The sequence below is a fragment of the Salmo salar genome, chromosome ssa06 (genome assembly GCF_905237065.1).
Source record: "Salmo salar chromosome ssa06, Ssal_v3.1, whole genome shotgun sequence".
In the NCBI taxonomy this organism is placed as follows: domain Eukaryota; kingdom Metazoa; phylum Chordata; class Actinopteri; order Salmoniformes; family Salmonidae; genus Salmo; species Salmo salar.
Genome location: NC_059447.1, coordinates 47,208,065 through 47,221,259, shown reverse-complemented (window position 1 = coordinate 47,221,259; position 13,195 = coordinate 47,208,065). Strand labels below are relative to the sequence as shown.

The 13,195-nt window shown below is 42.5% G+C and overlaps 2 protein-coding genes across 2 annotated transcripts; both read left to right on the top strand.

The window, feature by feature from the left end:
* The first annotated feature begins 238 nt into the window (after nucleotides 1-238).
* LOC106607428 (zinc finger protein 502) lies at nucleotides 239-2,526 on the top strand. Its single transcript, XM_014204366.1, has 4 exons — nucleotides 239-822; nucleotides 1,199-1,286; nucleotides 1,383-1,491; nucleotides 1,687-2,526. The coding sequence occupies exons 1-4, from the start codon at nucleotides 500-502 to the stop codon at nucleotides 2,364-2,366; spliced, it is 1,200 nt and encodes a 399-aa protein (XP_014059841.1). The 5' UTR covers nucleotides 239-499; the 3' UTR covers nucleotides 2,367-2,526.
* Nucleotides 2,527-2,965: 439 nt separating this feature from the next.
* Nucleotides 2,966-13,171, top strand: LOC106607429 (zinc finger protein 24). Its single transcript, XM_014204367.2, has 4 exons — nucleotides 2,966-3,685; nucleotides 8,185-8,321; nucleotides 8,635-8,740; nucleotides 12,078-13,171. The coding sequence occupies exons 1-4, from the start codon at nucleotides 3,382-3,384 to the stop codon at nucleotides 12,689-12,691; spliced, it is 1,161 nt and encodes a 386-aa protein (XP_014059842.2). The 5' UTR covers nucleotides 2,966-3,381; the 3' UTR covers nucleotides 12,692-13,171.
* Nucleotides 13,172-13,195: the final 24 nt, after the last annotated feature.

Here is a 13,195-nt window from a genome sequence, read left to right as displayed (position 1 = left end):
CAAATATCCAGGACCGCCCTGTTATGTTGCATACTGGTAATTGTAGTGATTGTGATTACCTCATATCCGATGTGTGTTATGTTCACTGTATATGGATTTAAGCCTAAAAACTGTCTTTAGTACACTATAATCGTCTTTGATTATCTGGATCGTATACGATATTAGATGAAAATCAACCAACTGATAATTAACAGTTTATGAACTACTTATAATAATTTAACCCCCCTTTACTCGATATAGTTATGGTAGTTGTTAAATTAAAATGTTCTAAAATGATTGTCCCAAATGCTTTTTAGACACCAAGTTGCCTCTTCTCTTTGCTGTGATTTCCCCTCCGATCCTGTAGATGGAACCATGTGTCTTTGTTGTGTGCATGTTTGTACAAAGAACTCGAGGCATACATTGTTATATTTAACAAACTAAATATTTGACAGCTCGTTGAAAGTAATACATACAGTTATCAGCCGCATATTTGAGTTTTATATATACTTTTGCCAAAATGTCGACAGCTTTTTGTTTTCAAGCACAGCTCGTTTCTGTCATGGACGCGTTATCAAAAACAGCTGTTTCAGAAATAAGCAAACTGGTCGACATCGAATCAAAGGTTTTAAAATTAGAAATAACGCGTGGTCGGAATGAAATAGCAGCACTTACAGAGAAACTGCAGTTGATGGAGAATTTGCTTTGGATCGACCGAGGGCACAGGCAGCACGCAACCACAGATACACGCACGAAAACACCAACAAGAGTGAGAGATGGTTCAATGAACGATTATTGTGAAATACCTCAGTCTGAGCCCAAAAGACCTGCAATCAAAAAAAGGTTTGCAAAGTTGACTCTTATTCAATATTCTATGGACAGGTAATGTACTTGTGTGTGTATGTGAATATATCTGGGTCAAATACGTGTGCTGTGTTTTAGTCCCCAAAGTGCACATGCCTAATTTGCTATAGTTTTTAACCCAGGTCTGGATTATACTGGCCACAAATCACAGATATTAGAATGATTCTGCATGAAACCCTGTGCTGCTTGAATCCTGTGGCTTCTGCTTGCTCTTTGGGTTTAGGCCGGGTAACTGTAAAGTAGTTATTGATAAATGCTGATGTAAAAATAATTGTATGAAATACTTTATTTATTGATTGAACCCAACCCTTTTTATCTGGCAGAATTAAATCTATTTGTTTTCTTGTATGCTTAGTGAGAGTTCCTGGGAAAACATTTGTCCTCCCCAAGAGATGCACGTCATCCATCCGGTTGAAGCTAGTGCTCTTGTTTTGGAAACAGTGGTAAGTTATGAACTGTCATTCCTTCTGTCAAGTAGCCTTACTGTAATGTCCTTCTAGTTACCATTTTTTACTGAGCTATTGTTATTTACCCTCAAGCCTACCACAGTGGTGAGAGACCAGCCTGAGTTGATTGTGATCAAGGAGGAACCTTCAGAGGTGGACATATGGGGTAGTGGGCCAAAGACCGAACTCATAAATGAAAAGGGTGAGTGTTGATGGGTTAAAAATCAGGGAGGACAGTGACTTGTGTTGGCATTGCTGAACAGTTGGGTAATCTAGTGCAATAATACAATAGGCAAAATGCAGAAGCATTGGCTTGTCTTGTGTAACTGAATAAAGATTTAACTGTTTAATTCTGTTCTAAAATATATACTTATACATGCCTTCTTGTGTCAAACAGGAGCATCAACATCACTTGATACAGATGTTGGGTGTCTTGATGTGCATCAGCATTGTCCAGACGGCTCAGACAAACACCTTATGCTTACTGAGAGCCAAGTGAACCACAGCACTCCGCCCTCATCCAGAGTGCAATTGGAGGACCTGGACACGCATTGGATGCCGCCTGCATGTTCACAGAGCCAGGATGCACAGCAGATCACACCTGCTGCACAGAGAAACTCTATAACTGGAAACAGCTCTGGTGGTATAACAAATGTGCCCTCTCAGAGTTTCAGTGTGGCAAAGTCGAACATGAAGATCCACAGCCTGAGAACGTCAGGAGCTAAAAGATTTGGCTGTATGCAATGTGGCAAGAACTTCAGGTGTTACAGTCAGCTGGAAATACACCAGCGAAGTCACACTGGAGAGAAACCGTACCGATGCACGCTGTGTGGAAAGAGATACGCACAGAAAGGGCATCTTTATACCCACCAACGCACCCACACTGGAGAAAAGCCATATCGCTGCCTCGACTGTGGCAAGAGCTTCATTCAAAAATGCACTCTTGATATGCACCAGCGCACCCACACTGGAGAAAAACCTTATGTTTGTGTGAAATGTGGGAAGGGATTTACTAAAAACTGTAACCTTAAGAAACACATTGGTGTACATAGAGTTCAGCATGCATGTTTACAGTGAGTCCAGTTTTCAAGAGGACAGATGGTAAAATAGACCTCATCAGTACTAGTACCAACCAACCAGGCTCTGCAGCGGATTTGATGGATTTCAGTCATTAAAGGTTTTCCTCGTAGAATAGATGTCTTTACTTTTCAGAAAAATAAAGGTGTCCCTTTTTCAACATTTTGCCATATTTTGCCATATTCAACAGTTGTCATATTTTTCCTAATTTCAAATGGGTTTTGGAGGTGAAATATAGCCCTGAAAGTAACAGCCAACTGCCAAGGTGTCTAGTTTTTTAATTGTCTCTAAACATTACTGCATTGAATTGTGGGATATTTGACAGTAAACGATGAATTAAAGCTCAACATAAGTGTTCGTGGGAAAAAAAAGTGTTTTCGTGACCTTTACTTCATGGTTTACGGTAAAGTATCCCACAATTCAATGCGGTAATGTTTAGATTAATAAGCGAGAGGTCTATTCAGAGATACTTTTGAGAAGATGGAAAACTCCATTGCGTTCATATTAACGCCCATTGTCTACGTTGCTCATGCGTCGTTAATGAGCCACGCGGTGCATTCTGGGTGATTCTGGGACAAGGAGGCCACAAGCCAATGAGTGAATGGGAGTCAATTGGGCGCTAGCGCAAAACCCCAACATTCGTCAACAAGAAGTACAACGTTACAAATATTTTCCGAGATGTGAGATATTTAACGGGTTCTCTGTAATATCGTATAGCTTTTGCATCGTGACATTACGTACTGTCGAGGAAAATAGGCATACCCCGATTTTGAGAAGGGATTGCGTGACGCAGCATGACAACTTGAACGCGATTGGTCGAGAGTCTGCTGGTGATGCGTTTTATATGGGGGAATCCATTCTCTTCCCAATGGGATTCCTATCTCCTAATTTATCTATTATCTCTGGTCTATTTGAGCTAGCTAGCCACCCAATCAATGTCTATTATTATTCAGTTTTATTAATATCGCCAGCCTATCATACGCGTTGGACTTAGTTTATTTTTAAAAACAAAACCATGAATACGATGATAAATCGTGGAAGTTTTCAGACCCAGTTAGCTTCCATTATGGAAATGCTAAGCAAAGCTGCTGTGGTTGAAATCGGTAAACTTGTCGACGAGTGCTCGGCGGTTCTCCGTTCTGAAATATCCCAACAACACATGAATGAGAACGAGGCATTAAAGAAGAAATGTTACTTGCTAGAGATTGAATTAAAGACGGTAAAACTGCTCGAACGTAAAAGGGTCATTGCCAGCCGTTGTCAGAATGGAGTTCAGGTCTCGGGACAAATATTTACGCATCAAGCAACTGAGAACCGAGGTGAGCATTTTTAGACGGTAACGTTAGATAGCTTTAATCAATGATAGGTTGCTAGCTAGCAACTGTAGCCGATTAAAATACATTCCACGATTTACGAGTTAGACAAGTGTGGGCGGACTTTAAAGATACAACTAGTGATTTCAGCACCCAAAGAATAGCCCGCAATAGCTGCACACATTGTTCTGTGTAATTGTGGGCTATTCTTTGGGTCATGTAATCAGTACATTATGTTGGTTTTTGTTAACTTTTTATGTGACGTCGGCCAAACAGCCAAATACTCCATCTAAACGTGACTCAATTCTCAATTTCGGTACAGTTCTAGAAACATAAAGCCTACTACTTTCATATCACATCAAAAACATTAAACAAATTCAAATTGTATAGTTAACGTTACTGCACTGTTTTAACACAGTTGCAGCCGATATTTTCAGTGACATGTTTGTTGCGCCCATCTTCCGTTTATACCAAGGTGTTCGGAGACGTCTTCCAGCTGTTTTCCGTTAACAAGCGATGTAAGGTGGACATTTGGCACTGTCAGAACCCTAACAAAGTAAAGGTGTGTTTGTAACCGATGTGAAATGGCTAGTTAGTTAGCGGTGGTGCGCGCTAATAGCGTTTCAATCGGGTGACGTCACTCGCTCTGAGACCTGAAGTAGTTGTTCCCCTTGCTCTGCAAGGGCCGCGGCTTTTATGGCGCGATGGGTAACGATGCTTCGTGGGTGTCAGTTGTTGATGTGTGCAGAGGGTCCCTGGTTTGAGCCCAGGTAGGGGAGGGGTAAAGCAAAACTGTTACATGTAGTAATTTAACCTTTTGATTTTTGAAAATTATTTCTCGCCGATATGAAAGATGCGTTCCTTATGTTTCCAAAATCATACCGCAAGCGATGAATTTTAATGTTCGAAATGAGTGTAACAAACTTCCCAGGCCAGACGATATGATTATCAATATGTACTAATGGTAGTTAGATCTGAACCAGGGGAGACTTTAAAGGCCAGACGGATTACCAGGACGTGTATTCAAAGCATGCGCTGACCAGCTGGCAAGTGTCTTCGCTGACATTTTCAAACTATCCCTGACCTGGTCTGTAATACCAACTTGTTTCAAGCAGACCACCATAGTCCCCTTGCCCAAGAATTCCAACGTAACCTGCCTAAATTACTATCACCCTGTAACACTCGCATGTACATAAATGCTTTGAAAGGCTGGCCATTGCTCAAACAGATGACGCAATCTCTATTGCACTCCACACTGCCCTCAGCCACTTGGACAAACTGAATACCTATGTAAGAATGCTGTTCATTGACTACAGCTCAGCATTCAACATCATAGTCCCCTCCAAGCTCATCACCAAGCTCAGGACCCTGGGACTGATCACCTCCCTCATCAACTGGATCTTGGACTTCCTGACGGGCGTGAGGGTAGGCAACAACACATCTGCCCCACTGACCATCAACCCGGGCCCCTCAGGGTTGTGTGCTTAGTCAGAGACCTGGCAATGTGGTGCCAGCGCAACAACCTCTCCCTCAAAGTCAGCAGGAGAAAGGAGCTGATCGTAGACTACAGGAACAGAGGGGCGAGTATGCCCCCATCCACATGGATGGGGCAATAGTGTAGAGGGTCGAGAGCTTCCAATTTCTCGGTGTCCACATCACTAATGAATTAACATGGTCCACACATTTGTGAAGAGGGCATGACAGCACCTCTTCCCCCTCAGGAGGCTGATAAGATTTGGCATGGGCTCTCAGATCCTCAAAGTTCTACAGCTGCACCATTAAGAGGATCTTGACTGGCTGCATCAATGCATTGGTATGGCAACTGCAAGGCACCTGACCGCAAGGCACTACAGAGGGTGGTGAGTACGGCCCAGTACATCACTGAGGCCGAGCTCCCAGCCATCGAGGACCTCTACCAGGCAGTGTCAGAGGAAGAACCCAAAAATTGGCCGACTCCAGCCACCCAAGCGATATAGACTGTTTTTTGCTACCGCACGGCAAGTGGTACCAGTGCACCAAGTTTGGAACCAACAGGACCCTGAACAGCTTCTACCCCCAAGCCATAAGACTGCTAAAGAAGACTTCTAAATAGCTAATCAAATGGCTACCCGGACTACCTGCATTGACCCTTTTTTGTACTGACTCTATACCCACATGTACTTAAACTGACACCCCAACATACACACACTACATAATCCAACACACACTTTCACACTTACCACATACGCTGCTGCCACTGTCTATTATCTATCCCATTGCCTAGTCACTTTACCCACTTTACCCCCATATAGGTATATGTACATAGCTACCTTAATTACCTCGAACCCCTGCACATCGACTCAGTACGGGTAGTCACTGTATATAGCCATGTTATTTTTACAAGATATTCACTGTATATTCATTTATTCCATGTATCACTTTTTATTATTATTAAAACATGTATTTTTTTTATTTAACTGCATTGTTGGAAAAGGACCCGTAAGCAAGCATTTCACTGTTTGTCTACAGCTGTTGTTTACGAAGCAAGTGACAAATATATACTGCTCAAAAAAATAAAGGGAACACTAAAATAACACATCCTAGATCTGAATGAATGAAATAATCTTATTAAATACTTTTTTCTTTACATAGTTGAATGTGCTGACAACAAAATCACACAAAAATAATCAATGGAAATCCAATTTATCAACCCATGGAGGTCTGGATTTGGAGTCACACTCAAAATTAAAGTGGAAAACCACACTACAGGCTGATCCAACTTTGATGTAATGTCCTTAAAACAAGTCAAAATGAGGCTCAGTAGTGTGTGTGGCCTCCACGTGCCTGTATGACCTCCCTACAACGCCTGGGCATGCTCCTGATGAGGTGGCAGATGGTCTCCTGAGGGATCTCCTCCCAGACCTGGACTAAAGCATCCGCCAACTCCTGGACAGTCTGTGGCGCAACGTGGCGTTGGTGGATGGAGCGAGACATGATGTCCCAGATGTTCTCAATTGGATTCAGGTCTGGGGAATGGGCGGGCCAGTCCATAGCATCAATGCCTTCCTCTTGCAGGAACTGCTGACACACTCCAGCCACATGAGGTCTAGCATTGTCTTGCATTAGGAGGAACCCAGGGCCAACCGCACCAGCATATGGTCTCACAAGGGGTCAAAGGATCTCATCTCGGTACCTAATGGCAGTCAGGCTACCTCTGGCGAGCACATGGAGGGCTGTGCGGCCCCCCAAAGAAATGCCACCCCACACCATGACTGACCCACCGCCAAACCGGTCATGCTGGAGGATGTTGCAGGCAGCAGAACGTTCTCCACGGCGTCTCCAGACTATGTCACGTCTGTCACGTGCTCAGTGTGAACCTGCTTTCATCTGTGAAGAGCACAGGGCGCCAGTGGCGAATTTGCCAATCTTGGTGTTCTCTGGCAAATGCCAAACGTCCTGCACGGTGTTGGGCTGTAAGCACAACCCCCACCTGTGGACGTCGGGTCCTCATACCACCCTCATGGAGTCTGTTTCTGACCGTTTGAGCAGACACATGCACATTTGTGGCCTGCTGGAGGTCATTTTGCAGGGCTCTGGCAGTGCTCCTCCTGCTCCTCCTTGCACAAAGGCGGAGGTAGCGGTCCTGCTGCTGGGTTGTTGCCCTCCTACGGCCTCCTCCACGTCTCCTGATGTACTGGCCTATCTCCTGGTAGCGCCTCCATGCTCTGGACACTACGCTGACAGACACAGCAAACCTTCTTGCCACAGCTCGCATTGATGTGCCATCCTGGATGAGCTGCACTACCTGAGCCACTTGTGTGGGTTGTAGACTCCGTCTCATGCTACCACTAGAGTGAAAGCACCGCCAGCATTCAAAAGTGACCAAAACATCAGCCAGGAAGCATAGGAACTGAGAAGTGGTCTGTGGTCACCACCTGCAGAACCACTCCTTTATTGGGGGTGTCTTGCTAATTGCCTACATTTCCACCTGTTGTCTATTCCATTTGCACAACAGCATGTGAAATGTATTGTCAATCAGTGTTGCTTCCTAAGTGGACAGTTTGATTTCACAGAAGTGTGATTGACTTGGAGTTACATTGTGTTGTTTAAGTGTTCCCTTTATTTTTTTGAGCAGTGTATTTTAATTTGATATGACAAATGTCCTCTCTTTGCCCACAATCTTCCCATTAGACGACTCTGCAAGCATGTATGTACTTCCAAAAAAGGTCTAAATAAAAATGTATAAGCAACCAGAAATGTTTTCAATGTATTGTTTTTGACTGGAAGAGCTACCAAGGGGCACCTCTTCCGGTCAAAATCAATATTTAATAAAAAAAAATTGGTTGCTTGTCAATTTTTATTTAAACCTTTTTTGGAAGTACATACCAGGTGTAACAGCAGTAAATGACGATAGTTGCCTGCATATTTGGACATTTATATCGCTTGCAGAGCTGTTTAATGGGAAGATGAATGGATGCTGGTTCAGCCACGGTCAGTATATTCATGATAGATGTTTCCATTTTCAGAGAAGCAGTCTGCCCCCGCCATAGAGGGTGTCTTTGGTAAGGACTGGTGCATGGACCTATGGAGAGATGGAGAGTCCATCCCTCAGGATAAAGAGACATTTGGATCGGCCATCTTGGGCGATGATGTCGTCACTCAGGTCAGATTTATTAATATCCTTGAATAGTGCATCTCTGCTAGCCAGGCTGTCCCAATTTGTTCCCTTCCCCTGACCTTAGTCCTACCCGTTCGATGTTTGCAGATCTGTAAGGTGAAAGATCAAGCAATATGGTGGAAGCGCCACACACCTCCACTGGTGTTTATACCTATTCAGATCAAAGGGTTAAGGAGCGAATTGGGACTGGGAAGGGTTATACTCTTGGATCACAACAAAGGTTATTCCTTCTGTTACAGTCGGAATAAAAAAAGAACCATGTGTTGTCTAATAACTGTCACTCACCTGTCTTGTGTAGGCAATAGACTTGGTGGACAATGAGCCTGAGTTGGTGTTTATCAAAGAGGAGCTGTTTGAGGATCAGCCAGTGGACCAGCAGAGGGGACATGCAAGCAAGAGAAAAAGTATGTGTCTCGTGATCATAGAGAAATTCTGACAGCTCATTCATATGTAAAATAAACGACATCCTTTCATGAAGGAAGGGGGCAAGTTGCAATTGCAAGTCAGTCTCTGGATAAGCGTTGCATGCTACTATGACTTGTTAAGGAATTAGGGCTTTGGCGGTCATTACTGATGCGTGCCTTTTGAACATCTCCATTTTTAAAAAAGTTGAATAAATCAATTGACTACCGTAATTTCCGGACTATTGAGCGCACCTGAATATAAGCCGCCCCACTGAATTTAAAAAAAATTATGTCAGCAGAGTACCCAGCCAGAAATAATCAGACACCCATTTTTCAAGCTAGCATTTAATGTCACAAAAAACAAAACCACAGCTAAATGCAGCACTAACCTTTGATGATCTTCATCAGATGACACACCTAGGACACTATGTTAAACAATACATGCATGTTTTGTTCAATCAAGTTCATATTTATATCAAAAACCAGCTTTTTACATTAGCATGTGACGTTCAGAACTAGCATACCCCCCGCAAACCTCCGGTGAATTTACTAAATTACTCACGATAAACGTTCACAAAAAACATAATTATTTTAAGAATTATAGATACAGAACTCCTTTGTGCAATCGAGGTGTCCGATTTAAAAATTGCTTTTCGGTGAAAGCACATTTTGCAATATTCTGAGTAGATAGCCCAGCCATCACGGCTAGCTATTTAGACACCCACCAAGTTTAGCCCTGACCAAACTCCGATTTACTATTAGAAAAGTTTGATTACCTTTGGTGTTCTTCGTCAAAATGCACTCCCAGGACTGCTACTTCAATAACAAATGTTGGTTTGGTTCAAAATAATCCATTGTTATACCCAAATAGCGGCGTTTTGTTCGTGCGTTCAAGACACTATCCGAAGTGTAAATAAGGGTCACGAGCATGACGCATTTCGTGACAAAAGATTTCTAAATATTCCATTACCGTACTTCGAAGCATGTCAACCGCTGTTTAAAATCAATTTTTATGCCATTTTCTCGTAAAAAAGCGATAATATTCAGACCGGGAAAGCGCGTATACGTACAAAAGAGAGAGAAAATAAAAGCATGGGATCCCCTCATGCACGAGCCTGAGTCTCACAGTACTGTGACCAGCCACTATCCAAACGCGCTACTTTTTTTCAGCCAGAGCCTGCAAAGCCACGATTCAGCTTTTTGCCGCCTTCTGAGAGCCCATAGGAGCCGTAGGAAGTGTCACGTAACAGCAGAGATCCCCTGTAATGGATAGAGATAATCAAGAAGGGAAAGAAATGGTCAGACAGGGCACTTCCTGTAAGGAATCTTCTCAGGTTTTGGCCTGCCAAATGAGTTCTGTTATACTCACAGACACCATTCAAACAGTTTTAGAAACTTTGGAGTGTTTTCTATCCAAAGCTAATAATTATATGCATATTCTAGTTTCTGGGCAGGAGTAATAATCAGATTAAATCGGGTACGTTTTTTTATCCTGCCGTGAAAATACTGCCCCCTAGCCATAACAGGTTAACGAAGCACGGCTTGTAACAAAAATAAATGGGCTTTAACGAAACACGGCTTGTAACAAAAAATAAAAAATTTGCAGTAAACAGTAGCCTACCAAGAAAGTCATTGGTCACTATCTTCCCCCTCCTGTGCACTGAAACCACTGAAGTCATCTCCTTTCAAAAAAAAATTGAAAGCGGGAAAAATCCATATATTAGCCGCGTCATTGTTTAAGCCACGAGGTTCAAAGCGTGGGAAAAAAGTTGTGGCTTATAGTCCGGAAATTACGGTATACATCACAATAAATTCATTATTTTAGGCAGAGCTAAAGAAACATTATGATATGAAGAAAATGTATTTCAGAAGAACAGAATATGAGTTGGACTACTGTATGTTATCTGGCTATGCACCACGCCATAGGCTTGTTCATTTAGCAGAGAAGATATGCTTATACGATCTGTGCCATTATATGATTTTATAGTAAGAAGAATATAATTGAACTTACCTGAATAAAATAGAATGGATGTTGCGCATATGAAGTGGCTATGTTGAGCGTAAAATGGATAATTTGAAACAGGTCATATTCACTAGATTTAGAGTTATTTGGCAACTTTAGTTGTGAATGATACAAGCCTTAGAAATCAAAAGACACATGGGCTGCTTGTGCTCTTGCCTCAGGCTGCACACGCTGTTCTCTCAAGTGATCATATTTTCACCCATCAGACTTTTCTCAATTGAATCTTGTCTTTACTGCTATGGAAATCAGTTTAGATTTATAATGCCCCATTTATCAAATGGGCAAGAACAGAGGCAAGACAAAAAAGACATGTCATCCATATGCACTGGAAAAGTGGAGGCCACTTTACCGTCTGTATGTTTTTCACTCATGTTGGGTAGGCTACTCCAGCACTGCGCCACAGATGATATTCTCCCCCAAATCCTTTATGCCAAGGGCTCTCCAACCCTGTTCCTGCAGCTACCCAGTGCTTCATTTGGGAAACCAAGTGAAATCTGTTCGGGAACAAGGATAGTAACATGTTTTCACAACAAAACATATTTAATTAAACTGTTGACAGCCCCTCTGTGCTGGAGAAAGGAATGGAGGGGAGGAGATGGAAACTCAGTGGTGAGAGATTCTGTAGCTAAAGGAAATGTCAATCTATTAATTATGAAGAAGAAAAATACCCATTACTAGGCTATTCAAAAACAAATTCACTGTAATTGTAGGCTAAATCTGAATTTGTTTAATTTCGGCCAGACCAATTATGTACCAATCATTTTTTCTGCCATGTGCAATATGTGGTAGAAATGTATAGCGGCACAATCATACCTTTTTTTTCTCTGGCTTAGCGTCATATGGGTGTTTTTGAATGAATCATCACCTTAGAAAGCACTGTCCATTTCATTGTTAGGCTTTGAAACAACATCCACAATGGCCATGTTTTCCACTCAGTTTCAACCTATTGATCAATTTGAAGAAAGAAGTTCAACAATCTCAGTTTTAAAAGCACATGATGTTTGATGTGATTTTTCGATTGCGTTTGCATTGTTGTCAGTGGTTGGAGGCAAAGTAGAGCCCCGAGTACCAGGCCGTTAGCGACCTGATGAATTAGCGAGTTGGGTACTACTAATGCATGTGCTTAAAAGGAAAAAAGTGCTTAAAAGGAGATTACCGTGACTCGACTGTCACATAGAATTGTACTGCCTTTGTGACTCATGACTGCCGGTGTGGCAGTAATAGTCACTGCAACAGCCCTATATGGGACTGGTTATTGAATTGTTTCACAGCTGTGATGCCGGTATTGAGATTGTTGTAATTTGTACTGTACAGGGAGTGTAGCAGTGGAGGATGCTCCAGCAGTAGAAAGAACAGCTGCCAGTCAACTTCATCTATACCAGGGGGACTTGAACACATACCCTTCAATGCCTGACACAGAGCAGCCCACATCCATTGAGAGCCTCATGGAAGACCCCACTCTGGCTGGTCTGGTTGACAACACACCAGAGCCTGGCCCTGACACAGCCGATGGAATGTACATGGACTATCCTCCCCGCAACACATACGCACCAAGAAACCGGCCAAGCCACCAGCAGGGAACTGGAAAAGACCTGAAGCAGCAGTTTGACTGTTTGTTTTGTGGGAAGAGCTTTGGTTATTTAAGCTACTTGAAAGTCCACATCAGACGCCACTCTGGAGAGAAACCGTTTGGATGCACAGTTTGCGGGAAGCGCTTCGCTCAGAAGACGTACCTGAAGCTGCATCAGCGTACACACTCTGGAGAGAAACCCTACAGTTGCACAGAATGTGGGAAGAGTTTCTCTCAGAAGAGTTCGTTGAATGTCCATCTCCGGAGTCACACCGGGGAGAAGCCTTATAGCTGTGTCGACTGTGGGAAGAGTTACACCTATAAACACGGTTTTAACACACACCAATGTTTCAATTAAGGGATTAGGGAATAGTCACTTTATATTGTTAATTTGTTTTTAATTTATATTTCAACCTTGTTTTGAAAACTGGCAACCGAAACATCTTTAGCCTTATTGTAATCATGGTGGTTTTCAGTAGGTCAAGTTTGTTTTTAAACTGTTGCGCTACTGTGTGCCCTAATGAACATGACCGAGCTGTTACTCTTCACTACATGGCAGAGAACTGTTTCATTCGAGTTTTCCCTCTGCTCTGTCCATAGGATTGCACACACACTGTGCCTTCTTGTCACACAATTGGCAAGAGACTATATGCCCCACTGTTAGATGAAGAGATTTGAGTGACATTTTTGAAGTATTTTTGAACAGTGGTTGTCCTGATACCAGTTGTTTGTGCTACTGTGAAGAATGCCAGTGTGGTTGACCGATCATGTAAATGTGTGCCAAATAATTTCCTGTAATGAATTATGAAATTAAAATAATGCATACAGTAATAATTTACTTATTTGTTCACATTACATTTGT

What these genes read in the sequence shown, in the direction of transcription:
- LOC106607428 (XM_014204366.1), top strand. Translation starts at nt 500, where the DNA reads ATGTCGACAGCTTTTTGTTTTCAAGCACAGCTCGTTTCTGTCATGGAC. An exon ending in AGACCTGCAATCAAAAAAAG is followed by an intron (nt 823 to 1,198) that starts GTTTGCAAAGTT and finishes TTGTATGCTTAG; the next exon opens with TGAGAGTTCCTGGGAAAACA. An exon ending in CGAACTCATAAATGAAAAGG is followed by an intron (nt 1,492 to 1,686) that starts GTGAGTGTTGAT and finishes TGTGTCAAACAG; the next exon opens with GAGCATCAACATCACTTGAT.
- LOC106607429 (XM_014204367.2), top strand. Translation starts at nt 3,382, where the DNA reads ATGAATACGATGATAAATCGTGGAAGTTTTCAGACCCAGTTAGCTTCC. An exon ending in TCAAGCAACTGAGAACCGAG is followed by an intron (nt 3,686 to 8,184) that starts GTGAGCATTTTT and finishes TTCCATTTTCAG; the next exon opens with AGAAGCAGTCTGCCCCCGCC. An exon ending in ACATGCAAGCAAGAGAAAAA is followed by an intron (nt 8,741 to 12,077) that starts GTATGTGTCTCG and finishes TGTACTGTACAG; the next exon opens with GGAGTGTAGCAGTGGAGGAT.